The sequence below is a fragment of the Erpetoichthys calabaricus genome, chromosome 4 (assembly GCF_900747795.2).
Source record: "Erpetoichthys calabaricus chromosome 4, fErpCal1.3, whole genome shotgun sequence".
Lineage (NCBI taxonomy): Eukaryota > Metazoa > Chordata > Cladistia > Polypteriformes > Polypteridae > Erpetoichthys > Erpetoichthys calabaricus.
Window position 1 is genome coordinate 45,423,122 of NC_041397.2, and position 21,171 is coordinate 45,444,292.

Consider the following 21,171-nt stretch of genomic DNA (forward strand, 5'->3'; position numbering starts at 1 on the left):
AACAACGGCGAGATACTCAAAGGACTTGAATTTACCAAAACTGACCTCTTTACACTTTAACCGGCTTGAGTAAATGTTTGGCAAGCCGCCACCCTTCTTTCCCTTCGATTAGAACAGCCGATCAGCAACTGTGGTCAGCAAGTATGACATATCCCACAACCATAAGTCATGTAATGTGACATCAGCATTATTCAAATCATTCATTGTATGCTAGATTGTTGGCCAGAGGCCTTAACTACGAAATGTGCTTGCAATACAAGCAGATAGTGCTGTATAAAGAAGTAACTAATCATTTAATTTCATCTAAAAACCTGATGCACCTTTTAGCTTTATATTTTTATACCAAATTGTGCACATTTCTTAAAGGGAAGGGTGTAGGCATAACCCTTCACAAATTAATCTGACTGCAAAAGTACTAAACAAACCAAAAAAAAAGGAAAGGCATATCATCCATCCATCCATCCATTTTCCAACCCGCTGAATCCGAACACAGGGTCACGGGGGTCTTGCTGGAGCCAATCCCAGCCAACACAGGGCACAAGGCAGGAAACAATCCTGGGCAGGGTGCCAACCCACCGCAGGACACACACAAACACACCCAGCACACACTAGGGCCAATTTAGAATCGCCAATCCACCTAACCTGCATGTCTTTGGACTGTGGGAGGAAACCGGAGCGCCCGGAGGAAACCCACGCAGACACGGGGAGAACATGCAAACTCCACGCAGGGAGGACCCGGGAAGCGAACCCGGGCCCCCAGATCTCCCAACTGCGAGGCAGCAGCGCTACCCACTGCGCCACCGTGCCGCCCTTAGGCATATCATTATCACATAAATTAACATTATTTTCTAAAAAAAATTTGGCAAAAACAACATTTTAAGTACAAGGTTTTTTTGTGATAACTTCTCTTTTGATAAGTCTTTAGAAGAAGCTTAAAGGTTGGGCAACAAACAATAATGAGTGCATCTAATGTTTTTGTATTCATTGCACAGGTATTTTACACAGAATAGAGACCTTTGATGTTTTGAACTAATTTTTATGATTATTTTATTATTAACCAAGGCATTGTGCCATATTTTGTATTTCCTAAGGTCTTAACACCTAGAAAGTGCCAATTTTAATAGTAAAATTATTCCTTTTTCCATAGCAGGTTTTAGCCTTTGAACTTATAGCTAGAACTAGTGCTTAGGGGAAAAAAAATGTGTTCACTGTAAAAAAAAAAAAAAAAAAGGTAGAGGTGCTCATATTTATTTATTTATGATTGTACATGTCTTACAGTACTATTGCTATATTTCATATAAATAGGGCAAGTACCGTAAATTATTATAGATCTTTAAGTCTTCTAACTACTCCTATTTCAGTCAGAATGGCTTGATCTTTGGGGACAAGAATTTTAAATTACTTAAGGTTGGGAGCATGCACCTTAAATAGTAAGTTTAGCAATAAAGAATCTTACCATATTTTATATGAGCTAGTTGCATATTAAACACTGTGACAGATAGGGGCGCTCTCACTCCCTTGAACCCTCAGTCTATACGCCAGATAAAAGGCCAAATATAATATTTATTTAGACTATAATGTGCACAAAGCACCCTCCTCTCCACAATACTCATATTATAACCAATAATACAATCAATAATCAATCCTCCACTCTCCCAGACACATTGCCACCCTTCCACCCAGCTCAGCTCATTGCTGGGATTTCCCAGAGTCCTTTTAAAGTCTTTAACCCGGAAATGCTTCTGATCCATACCCCTCCCCCACCCCCCCAGTACAGGTCAGATCTAAACTCCTCTTTTCTTCAGCCTGGAAGTATATCATTTCTTCTATTTCCGCGATTGTGAATTACTTCCGGGCTATATGGAAAGTATAAATCCCTGAGCCTCCCTGCAACGTCCTCCACTGGCCCCCATGGTATCCAGCAAGGCTGTGACGAAAGACTCAAAGTTCCATGATGCCCTATTGGAATTTGGGGGCCCTTCCATGTTGCAGGGATGGCTCCATCTGGCAGCTTGGGGGTGTTGGCCGGGATATACGGCCGGCAATCCCTCACAACACTTACATTTTCAAATTGTATTTATTTAAATTATTTACTAGTTTACTTTTACATTTTTAGGTACAGTGCAATACGATGTGCCATTGCTACACCCAGAACTTCAGAAGAAATATCTCGCCTTCAGAGTCTCGCTCATGTGACGACTCCAGTGTCAGATGGGCAAGCAGTGACTAGCAAACCTTCCATAAATGGAGACATGTCTGCTACAAAGCCAGTGTCCCAACAAGCAAAGGGTATTGTGGGACTATTTGCATCGAAAACCACATCAAAGTCCAAAGAGACCAGCAAAGAGGTGAAAACGGAGTCAAAAGAAAACTCAGCCACTGTATGTTATCTGAACTTGTATAAATTTCTATCATATCTTTGCCAATTCAGGCAAATTTTCAGTCTAACGTTGATTTAATTCTGTTAGGGTTATCTGTCCAATTAGCAGCCAAATAGATACTCTTTTAATAGATTAGTACTGTAGATTGTAATTTTTTATAAATATTACTAAAATATTACTTCATTTTCCTGCACATTATAACTTTAAGTTGATTGTAAATGCCGTAATTACACAAAATGGTTAACATTGTATTTGTTTTCTTAGGCAGCGGTTGCTGATAAGCCAGTAAATAAAACTAAAGTTCCTAATAACTTTTTTGGAAAAGCAGCAACAAGTAAGTTTCTTTGTTAATAAATGCATTATGTCATTTTTTTGGAGTTTCCTTGTGAAATATACATTTCTTAGCACTCTGCATATATTTAAATGAAAATTAATTTCCAAATATAACCCATGTCAAATTGACAGGTAAATCTAAATCATCTGCCCAGGATGAAGGGAAGCTAATAAAAGAAGAGACTAACTCTCAAGCTTCATTATCAAAAGAAGTGGAAAAGCAAAGTTCTAATTCAGTTGTTAAGCCAGCACCTGATATCAAAGAAGAATTACCGAAGAATTCTGAAGTGCCACCCAAAAAAACTAAGGAAAATAAAATGTATGTAGTATTAACATTTTTAATGCGTGTTCACCAATTTTGTCTTTTTTATTATATGACCTCGTAATTGTTTCAAATAAAATAATATTTTATTTGTTACATACAAATTATACATACAGAATTGGCAGGTCCACCACTGGCACCCTGTGCTTTTCATAGATGAGAGCAGGTTCACCCTGAGCAAATGTGACAGACGTGAAAGGGTCTGGAGGAGCCGTGAAGAATGTTATGCTGCCTGTAACACCATTCAGCATGACCGGTTTGGGGGTGGGTCAGTGATGGTCTGGAAGGCATATCCATGGAGGGACGCACAGACCTCTACAGGCTAGACAACGGCCCCTTGACTGCCATTAGGTATCGGGATGAAATCCTTGGACCCATTGTCAGACGCTATGCTGGTGCAGTGGGTCCTGGGTTCCTCCTGGTACACAACAATGCCTGGTCTCATGTGGCGAGAGTATGTAGGCAGTTCCTGGAGGATGAAGGAATTGATACCATTGACTGCCCTCCACGCTTGCCTGACCTAAATCCAATAGAACATCTCTGGGACATTATGTTTCAGTCCATCCAACGCCGCCAGGTTGCACCTCAGAGGTCCCCCAGGACACCATCCGTCGTCTCATTAGGATCATGCCCCGACATTGTCAGGCATGCATACAAGCACGTGGGGGCCATACAAACTACTGAGTATGATTTAATGTTGCTGCAATGAAATTTTGGCAAAATGAACTAGCCTACCGCATAATTTTTTCTCTTTGATTTCTGCGGTGTCTTTGAATTCAGCCCTCTGTAGCTTGATAATTTTAATTTCCAGCAAACGATGTGGCATCCTTTCATTCCTAACACACTACCCAGTCCATATCAATATAGATATTCATGATGATTTTTTTTTTCCCCATTGAGACCTGATGTGTTTTCAAAGTGTTCCTTTAATTTTTTTCGGCTTTTTTTTTTTTTTTTTTTAGTTATTTAACTTATTCAGACAGTGTTCACAATAGTTTTTATATGTCTTTTAGCTTACTTTCTGAGAAGTTGTTTTTATGTTTTCTGTATTAGAAATTTAGAAAACAAAGAGTTCCATAAAACTCAATTCCAACTTTCTGGTCATATTGCAGTCTATGGCACACCTTGACCACAGTCACTGTCCCTTATCTTCCACATTCACTGAGGTTCCAAAATATAAGAAAGAATTGCAGTTTAACAAACCTCTTCTGTGTATTTAACAAGAAATTAGATGTATCTTTTATATCTTTTTATATATATATTTTAGATTTCGAGTATTAGATGAAACTACTATTTTCTACCTGCCTAAGATATTGTACTTCTCTTGATTTGTAACTGTTGTCTGTGCTGCACTTTGCTTACACATATTTAATACATTTATCTACAATTTATTGTATAGAAGACAGTTCTTTATATTCAAGTAACATTTTATTAGGTATATTATTAGAGTACTTTTAACTTTTGCTTTTATTTCTCTGCAAACTGCACAATGATTTTCTTTGGTATCATAACATTTAGCGAATAGTTGCTATTTCACGATTTTAGTTGCTTAAAATTCTGAGGACTTGATAGCTTCTCATTTAATAATCCAACAAAAGTGAGGTTTGTAACAAGATCATTGGATTTCCCTAGTTTGCAACCATTTATTTCTCCTTGCTTTCCTGGAACTAAGCCCGAAGGCCATTGTTCATACATTCACGTATTACCTGGGAGCTTTGCAGATGTAAAGATTTCATAGCCATCGGCATAATTAGAAAGGCATTATCTGCTTCTTTCTCTCACACCCCCAAAATTTTCTTCAGTAGAGTAACTAGGTAGTGAAATTATGTTCTTTTAAATATTAAAGACCTAGCTTTTGAAATTATTACAATACTGAGTGAACATTTAAGTAGTACTGTGCATCACATAGTAATTTATGTCACACTTTTGCATATCTTACAAAATGGTGGCAGTAGATATACAGTAATAGATAACATTTATGTATGAACTCAATACACATGCGTGCATGTGTGCAGTTACATATAATAATATATAATATTTATCAATTTTTTCCATTAGCAAGACAAAGCGACTAGAACATTCTGACAGTGAGAATGAGAAATCAGAATCTCAGAAAAAGAAAAGGAGAAGAATAAAGAAACCACAGCCTGAAAGTAGTGATGAAGAAGGTAGAAATTTTTGTTTTGTTTGTTTTTAAGCCCTTCTTTTTTATTGGGTATTGTTTTCTATGGCAAGCCAAATTAACTTCCTGCGTATTTCAAGATATCTCGAATATATTTTCATATATCTTAAAATCACTTCCTGTAAAATTTCTTATACTTTCAATGGAACTTCCTGCCTATTTTAAGATATCTCGAAATGCCTTTAAGATATCTCGAAATGCACAGGAAGTGATTTTGAGATATCTTGAAATGTATTTGAGATATCTTGAAATGTGCAGGAAGTCATTTTAAGATATCTGAAAATGCATTTCAGATATCTCAAAGTGAATTTGGGATATCTTAAAATGAGAAGGAAGTTATTTTAAGATATCTCGAAATATAATTTAGATATCTTAAAAAGCATTTAAGATATCTTGAAATTCACTGTTTCAGATATCTGAAATACATTTTTAGATATCTAAAATTAATTTCATGATATCTTAAAATGGGTCTCTGCTCTATTTCAGATATCTAACAATGTATTTCAAGATATCTAAAATGCATTTTAAGATATCTTTAAAAGGACACTCAATTATTTCAAGATATCTCAATAGCATTTTCAGATATCTACAATACAATTTAAGATATCTCAAATACATTTCCAGATATCTCAAAACAGCTTCCTGTCCATTTTCAGATATCTCAAATACATTTTCAGATATCTCAGCATCACTTCCTGCTCATTTCAAGATATCTCAAATACATTTTAAGATATCTTATAATAAACAAGAAGTCCCATTGAAATAATAGGCAGTTTTACAGGAAGTGCATTTAAGATATCTTAAAATGCATGAAAGGTCAATTTAAGATATCTGAAACTGTATTTGAGATATCTTGAAATGCATTTGAGATATCCCGACATCTATTGCAGATATCTTAAAATGTAAAGGAAATTATTTTAAGATATCTCAAAGCGAGTTTCTGATATCTTAAAAAGTAAATTACATTTTAAGATATCTGAAATTCATTTTGAGATATCTCTAAATGTTAATTCGGCTTGCCATAGTTTTCAGTATTCTTGTACAACTACAGTGAGCTTATCCAAAATTGGAATGAGCATAATTGATTTGTGCATTTCTAGTCTATTACTACTTACATATTTCTGACACTAGGTGGCAACATGGCATGCAATGTGCTTTTTATATCGGCTAAAAATGTATAGTAGAACTGTGTTAATTTGTGAAAAGTTTACAGGTGAGAAGATGCAAAATTATTTATGCAGTTTTGTGTGTGTTTTTTATTTCAAGTCATTCAAATATTTATTTATACATAGTAATTGATATGTATAAAATTATCTCGTTTTACATCATTTTGAACAGATTTTATGCTTAATAAGCTATTTTAACTTTTACAGTAGAAAACATGGTTAATCTTATTTTTATTATTGCTGTTTTGTCATTGAGCCCTAAAATGCAGACACAAGTACATTATATTATGTAGTTGGGCTGATATGATAAGCATTTCACCAATTCCCTTAAAAGTCGTGTTAGTATGTCTGAAAGAGAGCAAATACTCTATACAACCAAAGTGATAAATCTAATTGCAAGACAGAAAGGTGAGTGAAGACGTAAAATGAATTAAATGGTAAATAAAAAGCAAATTAAAAATAAAGCATGTCATCTGTTTCTTCATGGTCAGATGAAAGGGTTCATTTTATATGTAATGTTTGTACCTAGTATCAGTAGTACAGTTTGTATTAAAACCTTTATGAGAGATGAGTTATGATCAAGGGTGCTAAGAGAAGGAAATAGCATTATGTTTGTAATAAAAAGACTACAGCTGGACTGGGGCAGGCAGAACTTTGTGAGCCTTTAGTGCTTACATGGCCTCTCCAGCACATCATGTTTAAAGAACTGAGCGGGCTGGATTTGATGTAAAGACTTTTTCTTCATGAGATCAGACTGACAGTATGGTTTGAAATCATGTTTGCATGTTCCCTGTATCTGCTTTGGTTTCCCTTAGAAGCTAAGATGTCCTCCCACAGTCCAGAAACCTACAGGTTAGGTGACTTGACAATGCTAATTTCACTGTAGTGTGTTCATTTGTGTGTTCACCCTGTGATGGATTGGTGTCCTGTTCAGGTGTTGCTCCTGCCTTGCATCCAGTGATTGCTGGGATAGTTTCCAGTTTCTCCAACACCCTGCTCTAAATAAGAAAGGTTAGGATGATTAATGGATGGATGCAGTATTAACAAAAATAATGTCTTACAAAGCCAATATCCATCTGTTAGTAGTCTAGTCTAAAATTCTGAGCAAATGGTTAGAATAAATAATGTTAAAGAAAGGTTACCTATTTCCCTCACTCCATTAAAAAAATTAATAAAAGTAAAGTAACCTACAATAAATGAAATTTAAAAAAATCTTCACCAAGAGGATCATTCTCCTAATTCTGTCTGCTTTGATGGATGGCTTCCAGGTTGTGACATTATTGCCGTTAGTACCGAATGCCCTCTCTGAGGAAACACTTGTTGCATGAATGAATGCGTGAATTCTTTTCTGTGAGGTTGCTGATCCATAGAAAGTTAGCTTCATGTATTTTTCACAGTGCCTAGTGGACATGTATCACTTCTGCATTGACTAGCGTTTTGCGACCAGACAGGTTTAGAAAGATCAGTCTAATACAGTGTCTAGTTTTTGAACAGGCAGGAATTACTGAATATGCTAGGCAGAATCTTTGTTAGACACAGATAGGTAGACCAGACGTAAATATCTTTTATCTTAATAGAAATGTCAGTGTAACTGTAAGGGGCAGTCTATAGTCCTTATTCTGTAATTCGTTTTCAAGAATTCTTTTCACAAGAAGTAGTTTTCTGTAATAAAAGTCTTATAGAAAAGTATTGAGAGAAAAAACATTGTAGCGTCCATAGTTGCAGTTAAGATGTAAAATACAGCACAGTCGGGGAAAAATCAAACTTTATATCATTCCACTCTCACTTGCAAGCCAGTAGATATTGGCCACTGAAAGTATGCATTGCTGTATCAATAACATGTTGCCTACACACTTCTTCATTGTACAACTTGTGCACTTAATGTCTGATAGCTGTTAAAGTTGTTGGCCACAGTCATTGTGGGGTGACAGTGCCGAAATCCAAAAATAGAAAAAAGGCTTTGGAGCTAAACGTGACCGTTCAAAAAGTATATTAATGCTTCTTTATAAATAAAAAAAACATTTTTTTTTTATAATTTATATAAGATATCATTCACCTTTTTGCTACTTTTAGTAGATTTACTACTTCCTATGATTTATAGACCAACCTTGGTGGATTGAGAAAAGTTGCAGCTTCAGATTCAGCTCTTCAGAATTTGCATAACTGAAATTAATAATCAGTAATTCTAAATACAAAGGCCAAAAATTTACAGTTTCGTGTTGAATATTTTAAAAGACAAATTTTAATTTAATTGCGATACACCATATTTGTCTTTGATGTAAACAGTTGAACTGTTGGTTGAGAGAATTGGATCCATACCAATTGAACATTATTGTTTCATAAAGAGGACTGTCCAGATATCTAATCATTTCAGAACTGTTTTTTAGTTGTGCTTACTGGAGTGTGCCTAATTGCACTAAATTTAAAAATGAAATATTCAGTGAAATGTTTTTACAGCCATTCATTTTGTTTCTCTTTTGTTATGTGTTTTGTTATGCACAGTTGGTTTCTTTTTTTGTATAGTTCAGGTTAATATTGAATAGATTTCAATGTCCATTAAAAAAGTATGACTATTTTATATTATTAATTGAACATTCACTTTATAGTTTTTAATATGCACTTAAATGTGCATCTATATATATAATTCACTAAGCCGCCGACAAGTAGTCACCCATGGAAAGCACGCACCGACAAGTAGCCACCCATGGAAAGCACGCAAGACAGCCACGCCCACCATATATAATTCACTAAGCCGCCGACAAGTTGCCATCCATGGAAAGCACGCAAGACAGCCACGCCCACCAACTCTAAGACCATTGGATACGACGACAACTCGCAGAGCCAGGCCCACCAACTCGGACGCAGCAACTCGCAACACCGGGCGTCATTCACGTTCGTCTCTGCTAGACTCCACATGCACCTCTGAGCCACGTTGACTTTTCATTAGTCAACCTCAGTGGAACCTCGGTTCACACAGAGGCAGCGCGAGAGAGAGCCGCGCACACACACAGGCAGTGCGAGAGAGAGAGCCGCGCACACACACAGACAGCGCCAGAGAGACAGAGGCACACAGGCAGCGTGAGAGAGAGAGCCACGCACACACAGGCAGCGTGAGAGAGAGAGCCATGCACACACAGGCAGCGTGAGAGAGAGAGCCATGCACACACAGGCAGCGTGAGAGAGAGAGCCATGCACACACAGGCAGCGTGAGAGAGAGAGCCACGCACACACAGGCAGCGTGAGAGAGAGAGCCACGCACACACAGGCAGCGTGAGAGAGAGAGCCACGCACACACAGGCAGCGTGAGAGAGAGAGCCACGCACACACAGGCAGCGTGAGAGAGAGAGCCACGCACACACAGGCAGCGCGAGAGAGAGAGACAGAGGCGCACACACACAGGCAGCGCCAGAGAGAGACAGAGGCGCACACACACACACAGGCAGCACCAGAGAGAGAGCTGCGCACACACACAGGCAGCGCCAGAGAGAGACAGACGCACACACAGGCAGCGCGAGAGAGAGGGGGCTGGACTCATAAGGTAGGAAAGCAGTTAAAGAATGCACTGGGCTTGATTTTGTTTTCACTTCTGTTTACAGCGATCGGTTCGTAGTGTGCATTGTTGCAATGTTACTTTTCTTGGTGGTTTATTAAATTACGGATTTTTTTCAAATGTTCATTTTTTTCCCTGTGCTTAAAACTCATTTTAAAAAAAAAAAAAGTGTTTTTAGCCAGCGGTTGGTAGCGCTATAGCGCAAACTATTTCAGTGTTAGTTTTCTCTGTTGTTCAAGGTTTTCTCAGTGTTATTCAATGTTTTTACATTTAGTTTACTATTACGCTGTGCATTCTATGATTTAATTAACTATATTTGTGCTTAAAAACTTAAAATATATATTTACATACAGTTCATACAGTCCGGAACTGATTAATTGTATTTACATGCAATCCTATGGGAGAAATTGCTTCAGTTTACGACCAGAGTTTTGGAACAAATTATGGTCGTGAACCAAGGTTCCACTATATTCTTTTCGGTTATGACTCACGACTGCGTCCACCATCGCAAACTGTTTTACACGCCATGGTCTTAGAGTTGGTGGGCGGGTCTCCGTGAGTTTCTCTTGCGAGCGGGCACATGACCAGGTGGTGTGTATGCTTCGAGAACGAGTGTGGATGCGGCAGGACTATCTAAGAAGAGGCATGTTTGTCGCAGATGTGAATCGTTGTATGCAGCGTGTAAAACAGTTTCCGAGGGGTATCCCATGGTCTTAGAGTTGGTGGGCGGGTCTCTGTCAGTTGCTGTTGCGACCGGGCACATGACCAGGCAGTGTGTGTGCTTCGAATGCGAGAGTGGACGCGACAGGACCATCTAAGAAGAATCATATTTGTCGCGGATGTGACTCGCTGTATGCAGCATGTAAAACAATTTGTTTGTTGTGGATGTGAATCGTTTTATGCAGCGTGTAAAACGCTGTATTGTATGTTGCCCTCTCCAGAGTTGCATCTTTTCATTCACCTACAGTCGTATCCTCAAAACCAACCCCATTTGGACAACTGTGTCTTTCAGGAAGTGTTCACCCATCAATACATAATTATGCAGCGTATGCTATGCCGCGGGTTGGCTAGTATTGTATAAAATGTTTAAAACACTGGAGATGGTATGATGAGGAAATGGGTAGTATTGCTGCCTCATTGGTTCATTGTCCAGCATTTGAAGCTTGTGCTTGGTTGTTATCGGCTTGGAGTTTGCAGAATCTCCACACCAAGGACATGTAGGTTAGGTTAACAGGCAATTCAGATTAACATAACAATGTCTGATTGCTAGTATCTTCTTTAATTTGCCTCTGTTCACCTTAGGGAAAGTTGTACAATTTATAATTCTATTACTTTCATACTTTAAGTTTCAAAGAATAGATGGCCCTTTTATTTAAGAAATCTAAGGAAATAAGTTTTTCTTTTTAACATTCTTGAAAAATGGCTGCTGTTGTCCTTTCCTCAGATGAACATAGATCCTGGGACAAAGTATATCAAAATAGTGTAAGATATATCCTGCATCACTCAAACATACACAAAACATAAATCACTGTCATCAGATCAATTTAGAGCAGCTAATCAACAAACACCCACACATCTAATTGATGGAACATGAAAACCTAGAGAATAAGCCACACAGATATAGGAATAACATTCTAACTTAGTCTTTAAAACTAAAGAGGCATGAGGCAGTAGCACTGAATATTTAGTCACCATGTAACCTTCGCAAATGCTATTCATAACTATTTATATACATCCTCAAGAAAAAAAAAATCTTGACATTCTGTTTTCTTGGCTTCACTTTCTTATTGTTTATAGATGGTGTGAGCATGTATTATGAATATATGTGGTCATTCTAGTTAATAGCCAAGTGCCTGCTGGCAAGACCAAGGAGAACTACAGTGAGAGAATTACCTGAAGTTAAAATACCTTGTGTAGCTAAATTTAGAGGGATGCTGCTAAATGTCAACAGTTATTCTTGGAATGAGTTATAGGAATCATTTAGCTCATAGTATACAGTATATCCAATAGTTGTTTTTTTTTTTTTCTTTCTTAATATATCTCACACATATATGTATATCTAAATTGATAGACGACTAAGTTATTTTTCTTTTGCTGAATGTTTTGTTGTTTTTTCCCCCTCACAGTTATTCCTGATTCACCTCCTTCATCCAGTGCAAAAACATCATTAGCATCTCCACATAAAGAAGTTAAAAAAGAGCCTGCAAACAGTACTGAGGTATAAGGCATACAGATCATATGCATGTTTGATTTCTTGAATATTAACTATTAAACCTGCAGGGATATAGCATACAATTATTTGCAATGTTTTCAGTATTTTTAGTTTTTAGCTCTGCGTACATTTGTATTGTCTTTCCTGTAAATTAAGACCTGGATGGTCCTTCAAACAAGACATTAATACATAATATTTGTAAATTTTAATAAGAGATTCTCTGTAAATAATATTTGTTGAAGTCTATCTCCCAAGAGAATAATACATTTATTGTATTTTTACTCATTGTTAAATTGTGCCTATCTTTATATTGTATTTCTAGATTACTACTACAATCTGAGTCTTTCTAGGTTACAGTAGTTTAATTGGCTTTTGTTCTTCCTAGTTAGTATTCTCCAGTATAAACAGTTTTATTTTAGAAAATGAAAAAAAGCTTAATTAACACTTGCTCCTTTGTCTAGAATACATCAAATGTCAGGAGAAGAAAGAAGAGAAAAGTTTTGAAATCTCGAACCTCTAGGGATGAAGAGGGATGCATTGGTAAGTGGGTAATGGGGGAGAAAAAAACTGACTTGTTTTTGTTTTCTCTGGTATACAGTTTAAAATGATGGTAGAAGTAGGTTGCAGTCAGTGTTGTATGAGTTACAGATTTGTCTTAATTTATGTAAAGTCAGTTACTGCTAGTACTTACTCCTACTAAGAAATGTTTGTCATAAAGAATCCCGATTTCCTGAAAGGCACAAAATATTTAATACATAGAATGATTAGTTCTGGAAACTTAAAGTTCCCAGTGGAAAAATTAATCAAAAAGAAAATTACTGAATTTGCATAAGATTACATATCATTCTCAATGTGTGCTTAATTCAGTACATTGAAGAAAACTCGTACAGACATGGGAAAACGTGCAAATTCCAAACAGGCAATATTTTGGGGACCTATGTTGATGTCACTGTCACTATATGCCTGCCAACACACTATTGATCTAAAATGAAGATCATAAACAACTGTGAAGTTAAGAAAGGTAAAGTGACAGCACTTGACTTGAAGCTGGCTCATTCAACTATTTTGACGATCTTAAAGGATAAAGATAGAGTGAAAGAGGCAGTGAAATCATCGACGGGATTTAAAGCTATAATCACTAAGCAGTGGAGAGGCCTCATTCGTGAAATGGAGAAATTACTGGCAATCTGGTGTGATGACCAGATACAAAAAAGAATTCCGATGAGCTTTTTAATAATTCAGTTTTAATTTGAAGGTACATGAAAACGAAGAATTAATGGGAACATTTACGGCAAGCTATGGATGGTTTCAACGGTTTCATCAGAATATGCAGAGCTGATCACCTCTATTCTCTTTATTACAGTATACAGTACACTATTTTATAAACATTTGTAAATATACTAAAAATGTTATAAATGGTTCAAAGGTGAAATTAAAACAACATCTGATGATGATTGAAACAAACTCACTACCAGTAAAATATGCTTGAAATATTGGTAAGGGACAGCTCCTCTCTTATCAACCAATTCACTTAGCAACCTTGTCGTAGGAATAGAACTTGGTCCTTAAGTGAGGAATGTCTTTACTAGAGGCACACTGCCTACATCTGAGCATATATTGTCTCTTCCACCTTCCTTCAAAACTTTGAAAGAATAAGTAGCTTTCAAAAGGAGACCCAGGACAATCGGCAAAAACCATGCTAAGAACGTGGAGGAAGATGTAATGTGAGTTCACCACTACCGAGTAAAGAAACCTGTGGTCAGCCAGTGAAAGCAAACCAAGAAATCGGCACAGTACTCATCAGGATCAAGGAAGTTATGCTTGTGGCAATGTACATTTTCTGTTCAGAAATATTTTTTTCCATGTAGTACAACTGTTAGCAGTGTTAGTTTTTGGCCCAGTGCCTATTGTCTTGAGGCACTAATACTTCCCTTTAACTGATTTTGTTTTCCTTGTGAAGAATCAGTCATTGATGTAGAGTTGCTTTTCATGTGTCAGGCTAAAATGTTTAATTAGGAATTTTGTTTTTGGTGACCAGTCCATCTTTAACATAGAAAATATGTTACGTAAAGGTGCACAGTAATGACCCAGACAGTCAACATATGTCATACCTTGGAGCACCATTGCAAGCCCGCTTTCACATATCATGTAAATAACTATCATTAATCTGCAGTGCTATCCTGAATGTGAGTAATCAGCTTGCAGCAGCCTTTATATCCTGCTGTCCCCAACCTGCTTACCCTCCCGCATTACTTGTTATTTAAAGCTGGGTAATACATTAAGTGTTTTTGATATACAGCCGTCTTAGCCCCTTTCTGTGTCTGACTGCTTGTCTGAGGTATAGTTATTCAACTGCTGCCTGTATTCTTTTTTTTTCCCGCTGTATATAAAAATAAATAATAATTTTATTTCCTTTTTTTTTTAAGATAAGGTGTGAAGCAGAGTCATTCAACTTTTTATATCAAAAGGAGGATGTGCTCTAAATTTAGAAGTAAAATCAATTCAGAAAGTTAAGATCTGTAGCAGAGTAACACTTAATTTCTTACAACTGAATTTTGAATTAACTGTGGTGCAGTAAAGTATTGCCACTCGATTAACCATTTCTTTAATATTAGCTAATTAAAATATAAGTAAATTATTTTAAATTATTTATATTTAAGCTGGTGACAGCACATTTTATTGTTGAAATGTGAAAATTATAGGCTAGGTCAATGTTAAAGATACCATTCAAATTAACTATGGATTCTGACTAACTTAGGATCAATCCTTTATAATTTTTTTCAGATTGCAAAGAAAAATTGATGAATTTGAAATTCAAAAGAAAATTGTGTATAATTAGTGATTAATTAAATGTCTAATAAACCATTTTAAAACAGTGTAGCAAAATGTACTCCCAAGGTTGAAGTTATGACAAATAGATAGTATTTATCAAGTAGGATATTGTTCTAAACAAAACTTCACTGTTTTTTTTTTTGGCTTTTCATCTGTTAATTTGGAGTTGTATACACAATGTAGAATCAGCCTTGTTGACAAGTTTCTTAGACTGCAGCTCAATGTGACTCTGTAATTGATTCAGGAAATTAGTCTAGTGAGTATTGAACAGGAAGGCCAGCAAACAGTGAGTTGCTGTAGTTGAGATAAGATGTAATGACCTCATGCACAATGGGTTTTAGCATATCTCATATTTAGTAATGGGTGAAGGCAGGCAATATTGCACAGCTGATAATAGGTTTTGCTGGTAAGTGAGCTTATATGAGACTCAAAGGTAAGTGGTGAATTGAAAAAGACACCTAGGGTGAATCAGTACACCATCTACAGTCATATGAAAAAGTTTGGGAAGCCCTCTTAATTCTTTGAATTTTTGTTTATCATTGGCTGAGCTTTCAAAGTAGCAACTTACTTTTAATATATGACATGCCTTATGAAAACAGTAGTATTTCAGCAGTGACATTAAGTTTATTGGATTAACAGAAAATATGCAATATAAATCATAACAAAATTAGACAGGTGCATAAATTTGGGCACCCCAACTGAGATATTACATCAATACATGGTTGAGCCTCCTTTTGCAAATATAACACCCTCTAGACGCCTCCTATAGCCTTTGATGAGTGTCTGGATTCTGGATGGAGGTATTTTTGACCATTCTTCCCTACAAAATCTCTCCAGTTCAGTTAAATTTGATGGCTGCCGAGCATGGACAGCCTGCTTCAAATCATCCCATAGATTTTCGATGATATTCAAGTCAGGGGACTGTGATGGCCATTCCAAAACATTGTACTTCTCCCTCTGCATGAATGCCTTTGTAGATTTCGAACTGTTTTGGGTCATTGTCTTGTTGGAATATCCAACCCCTGCATAACTTCAACTTTGTGACTGATGCTTGAACATTATCCTGAAAAAATTTGTTAATATTGGGTTGAATTCATCCGACCCTCAACTTTAACAAGGGCCCCAGTCCCTGAACTAGTCATACAGCCCCACAGCATGATGGAACCTCCACCAAATTTGACAGTAGGTAGCAGGTATTTTTCTTGGAATGCGGTGTTCTTCTTCCGATCTGCAAAGCGCTTTTTGTTATGACCAAATAACTCAATTTTTGTCTCATCTGTCCAAAGCACTTTGTTCCAAAATAAATCTGGCTTGTCTAAATGAGCATTTGCATACAACGAGCGACTGTTTGTGGCATGAGTGCATAAAGGGCTTCTTTCTCATCACCCTGCCATACAGATGTTCTTTGTGCAAATTGCACTGAATTGTAGAACGATGTACAGATACACCATCTGCAGCAAGATGTTCTTGCAGGTCTTTGGAGGTGATCTGTGGGTTGTCTGTAACCATTCTCACAATCTTGCGCATATGCCGCTCCTGTATTTTTCTTGGCCTGCCAGACCTGGATTTAACAGCAACTGTGCCTGTGGCCTTCCATTTCCTGATTACATTCCTTACAGTTGAAACTGGCAGTTTAAACCTCTGAGATAGCTTTCTGTAGCCTTCCCCTAAACCATGATACCGAACAATTTTTTTTTCCAGATCTTTTGAGAGTTGCTTTGAGGATCCCATGCTGTCACTCTTCAGAGGAGAGTCAAAGGAAAGCACAACTTGCAATTGACCACCATAAATACCTTTTCTCATGATTGGACACACCTGTCTATGAAGTTCAAGGCTTAACGAGCTAATCCAACCAATTTGGTGTTGCAAGTAGTCAGTATTGAGCAATTACATGCATTCAAATCAGCAAAATTACAAGGGGACCCAAATTTTTGCACAACCAGTTTTTCACATTTGATTTAATTTCATATAACTAAATACTGCTTCAGTAAAAATCTTTGTTCGGAAAACAGCCCAGTACTCAGATGTTCCTAGGAAATGAAAGACATACCACTGTTATCTTTTTTTGTTGAGAGTAAATTATTATGCAGGCTGGGAGGGGTTCACAAACTTTTTCATATGACTGTATGTTAAGAATGAAGTTTTAGAGGCAATTGACTTGGGGCAACTAAAAATACTTCAGTCTCATCAGTATTGAGTTTAACAAAATTAACATCCAGCCAAATATTTAAATCCGCAATACAGACAATGATGCGGCAGGTCAGTGGAAGACCTGGCATTAAGGTAGAGTGTCATCTGTGTTACAGAAGACTATGTTGGCCAATAATTTGTCCTAAGTGGAGCATATATCCATATTACTAACCGAGAATGGTAAACTGGATGGACGCAGGGACATCCGGCCATGGGCCGTAGCCGCAAAAGACGTACTGCGCAAGCGCCCCCACAAAACCCCCCTTCCAAGCAACGGAAACCGGATGCAAAGCAACGTGAAATAAGAAATGAGGCGCCCATAGCACACAGAAAAAAGGAGTCAGACGCGAAACGGAACACACACAAAGAAGAGAATTGAGACCCACGACACACAAATGAGGCAACGCCCCCTAGCACAAAAAAAAAAAAAAAAAAAAAAGAAGTCAGACACAAAACGGGACAGACTAAGGACATAGCACACGAAACATACACAAAAAGCAGGATTCGGACCCACGACCACACTAACATAAATAAGAAATGAGACACAAAGCACCATTGCTAAACAAACCGTCCGTATTAAATATACGTCATCTGAACACATTCAAATTATGCAGCATAGGTCGATCTCATTACACTGATGCACTGTTAACCGAACAGTGAGTGCGATCCTCCTTATTACTTATCCATATTTATAACGCTGAAGAACAAACAAGTCATGAATTCACGCTCACGGGTACAAAACGATACGGCTCGAGTGACGGGACCAAACACACGAACCCGCATGAAAAAAAAAATACATGTCGGTCGACTAACCGACATACAAAAACGGGCAAGGCTCAATACAAACAATGACCGCCGTAAACTGCAACGGGCTTCTCACACAGCACAGGCAAATCGATTACGGCTCCAGAATAGCACGTCCCAATTCATGCACATACAACGACGCGCCTCTCAAACGGCATAGACAAAACATTCACATGAAGGACATCAACGACAGACACCTGCTAAACGTTTGCGCCAGTTAGCTGACAACGCGTTCAATAATGAGTCCACTATTCATGAAAATTCATTGGGATTAATGAATGTCATTTGCAATCATTGTCATTCACTTAACTTCCCTGAAGAAACAACTGGCAATACAAGTAATGAATTTACACGTTATTGTCAAAAGGGTCACATTTGACTGCCTCCTTTACATTCATATCCTGCATATCTACAGAAGCTTCTAACTGACGAAGTACCTGAAAGTAAAAACTTTATGAACTGCATTACATCCTACAATAGTTCATTTGCTTTTGCATCTAATGGCATCCACTCACTTACTCAACACCATTGATAAACTTCTACAAACGTTGATGATTAATAATATTCCCTTTGGAGGAAAGGTACTTTTATTAGGAGGAGATTTTACACAGTGCTTAGCTATTGTTTCACATGTCATGCGCTCGGCTATTCTTCAGTCCACCTTAAAATACGCAGACAATTGGCATTGCTTTCAAAAGAGTTACGGAGATATTTCGAACAACAATCTCATTACACCAAATACCCCTTTTAACACAACGAACTATATTCTGTCCAAAAAATATTAATGTTGATCACATTAATAACCAGGTCATTTCATTACTTCCTGGAGTGGCACAGCTCGGACCCACGAAGACACTAACATAAATAAGAAATGAGACACAAACCCCATTACTGAACGAACCGTCCGTATTAAATATACATCATCTGAACACATTCAAATTATGCAGCATAGGTCGATCTCATTACACTGATGCAGTATTAACCGTTCAAACACAGAAAAGGCTCCATATTAACAGAGAGTACGATCCTCCTTATTACTTATCCATATTTCTAACGCTGAAGAACAAACAAGTCATGAATTCACTCTCACGGTTACAAAACGATACGGCTCGAGTGACGGGACCAAACAAACGAACCCGCATGAAAAAAAAAATACATGTCGGACGACTAACCAACATACAAAAACGGGCAAGGCTCAATACAAACAATTAACGCCGTAAACTGCAACGGGCTTCTCACACAGCACAGGCAAATCGATTACGGCTCCAGAATAGCACGTCCCAATTCCTGCACATATAACGACGCGCCTCTCAAACGGCACAAACAAAACATTCACGTGAAGGGCATCAACGACAGACACCTGCTAAACGCTTGCGCCAGTTAGCTGACAACGCGTTCAATAATGAGTCCACTATTCATGAAAATTCATTCGGATTAATGAATGTCATTTGCAATCATTGTCATTCACTTAACTTCCCTGAAGAAACAACTGGCAATACAAGTAATGAATTTACACGTTATTGTCAAAAGGGTCACATTTGACTGCCGCCTTTACATTCATATCCTGCATATCTACAGAAGCTTCTAACTGACGAAGTACCTGAAAGTAAAAACTTTATGAACTGCATTACATCCTACTATAGTTCATTTGCTTTTGCATCTAATGGCATACAGTCACTTACTCAACACCATTCATAAACTTCTACAAACGTTGAGGAATAATAATATTCCCTTTGAAAGAAAGGTACTTTTATTAGGAGGAGATTTTACACAGTGCTTAGCTATTGTTCCACATGCCATACGCTCGGCTATTCTTCAATCCACCTTAAAATACGCAGACAATTGGCATTGCTTTCAAAAAAGTTACAGAGATATTTGAAACAATCTCATTAAACCAAATACCCCTTTTAACACAACGAACTATATTATGCCCAAAAAATATTAATGTTGATCACATTAATAACCAGGTCATTTCATTACTTCCTGGAGTGGCACAGCTCTTTCGAAGCTCTGACAAAGTTGACTCTGATGACGACAATGACCATCTTAATTTCCTCTTAGAATATTTGAACACTATTAACCCAGCCGGATTACCACAACACAATCTTAGCCTTAAAAATGGAACAATAATCATGCTATTAAGAAACCTTAACACTAAACAGGGTTTATGCAATGGTACACGTTTAGTCGTCAACACCATGCCACACAATGTTATTAAAGCAAAACTTCTTACAGAATCACATGCTAACAATACTGTTCTAATTCCTACAATTACCTTACAACTTCTGACCTGGAATTACCTTTTACACTTAAACGGCGACAGTTCCCCATTACACCTGCCTTGACCATGACCATCAACAAATCACAAGGACAAACCATAGACAAAGTTAGCATCCACCTCTCTGAGCCCGTTTTTGGACATGGACAACTTTATTTGCTTCCTATATGCGTCATCTACACCTTCACACTATGCTATATCTCATTCATACATCACGCTCTTTATAAATTCACAACACCAGGGGTTGGCGAGCGAAGCGAGCAGGGGGCGGAGCCCCCTAGTAATATATATAATATATGACCCAGAACTGTGTACTTATTATACCCTATATACATTTAGTGTATAATGTCCCCAAAGAAATATTGTCCCTTTTGTCAATTTGTTATAAGTGGCCGGGGTGATGATTAGCTTGATTTCAAGAGGCAATAAACTGTGCATTCTGATGGCTATTAACAGATTAGTGCCCCTATACTACTTTTTTATGCATCACAATAAAATTAGTAGGTGGCAAAAGGTCATTCAGGATGCTGTGTCATGGAGAACATGGGCAACTAATAATGCCTCCATCCTGGTTTCTGCCACTGCCTTCAGTGAGTCCAGTGTTGATCTTGTAATATGGCCTTTCTAGTTAGCTTATAAACTTTTGACCTCTAGGGTGGGCCACAATAGTTCACTTTTCACTGTAAACTAGTGGATCTGCAGTTTGACACATTAATGAAAGGGTTTGACACTTGATATTATACTTTTGTAGACTAGGTGTTCATAGGTCTGCAGTTCTTGCACTTTATCCCCCCTTATGGTGACTGATCTCTGGGGCTCCCTTGCATGCTGAAAATGCAATATCACCACCTTTGTCTTGGTAATGTTCATTTGGAAATATTACATGTGTACTACAATCTTTATGACAATTTTTCTTTTGAT

At 37.4% G+C, this 21,171-nt stretch overlaps 1 protein-coding gene across 2 annotated transcripts in view; it reads left to right on the plus strand.

The window, feature by feature from the left end:
• Window positions 1-21,171, plus strand: part of pold3 (polymerase (DNA-directed), delta 3, accessory subunit) — a 45,339-nt gene that overhangs the window by 22,887 nt on the left and 1,281 nt on the right. The window contains exons 6-11 of one of the 2 annotated variants that reach the window (XM_028799390.2): window positions 2,117-2,381; window positions 2,646-2,715; window positions 2,847-3,033; window positions 5,095-5,204; window positions 12,061-12,152; window positions 12,608-12,686. In XM_028799390.2, the coding sequence (XP_028655223.1) occupies window positions 2,117-2,381; window positions 2,646-2,715; window positions 2,847-3,033; window positions 5,095-5,204; window positions 12,061-12,152; window positions 12,608-12,686 (803 nt within the window). The remainder of the gene's footprint in view (window positions 1-2,116; window positions 2,382-2,645; window positions 2,716-2,846; window positions 3,034-5,094; window positions 5,205-12,060; window positions 12,153-12,607; window positions 12,687-21,171) is intronic. The other variant, XM_028799391.2, reaches the window with a different exon arrangement.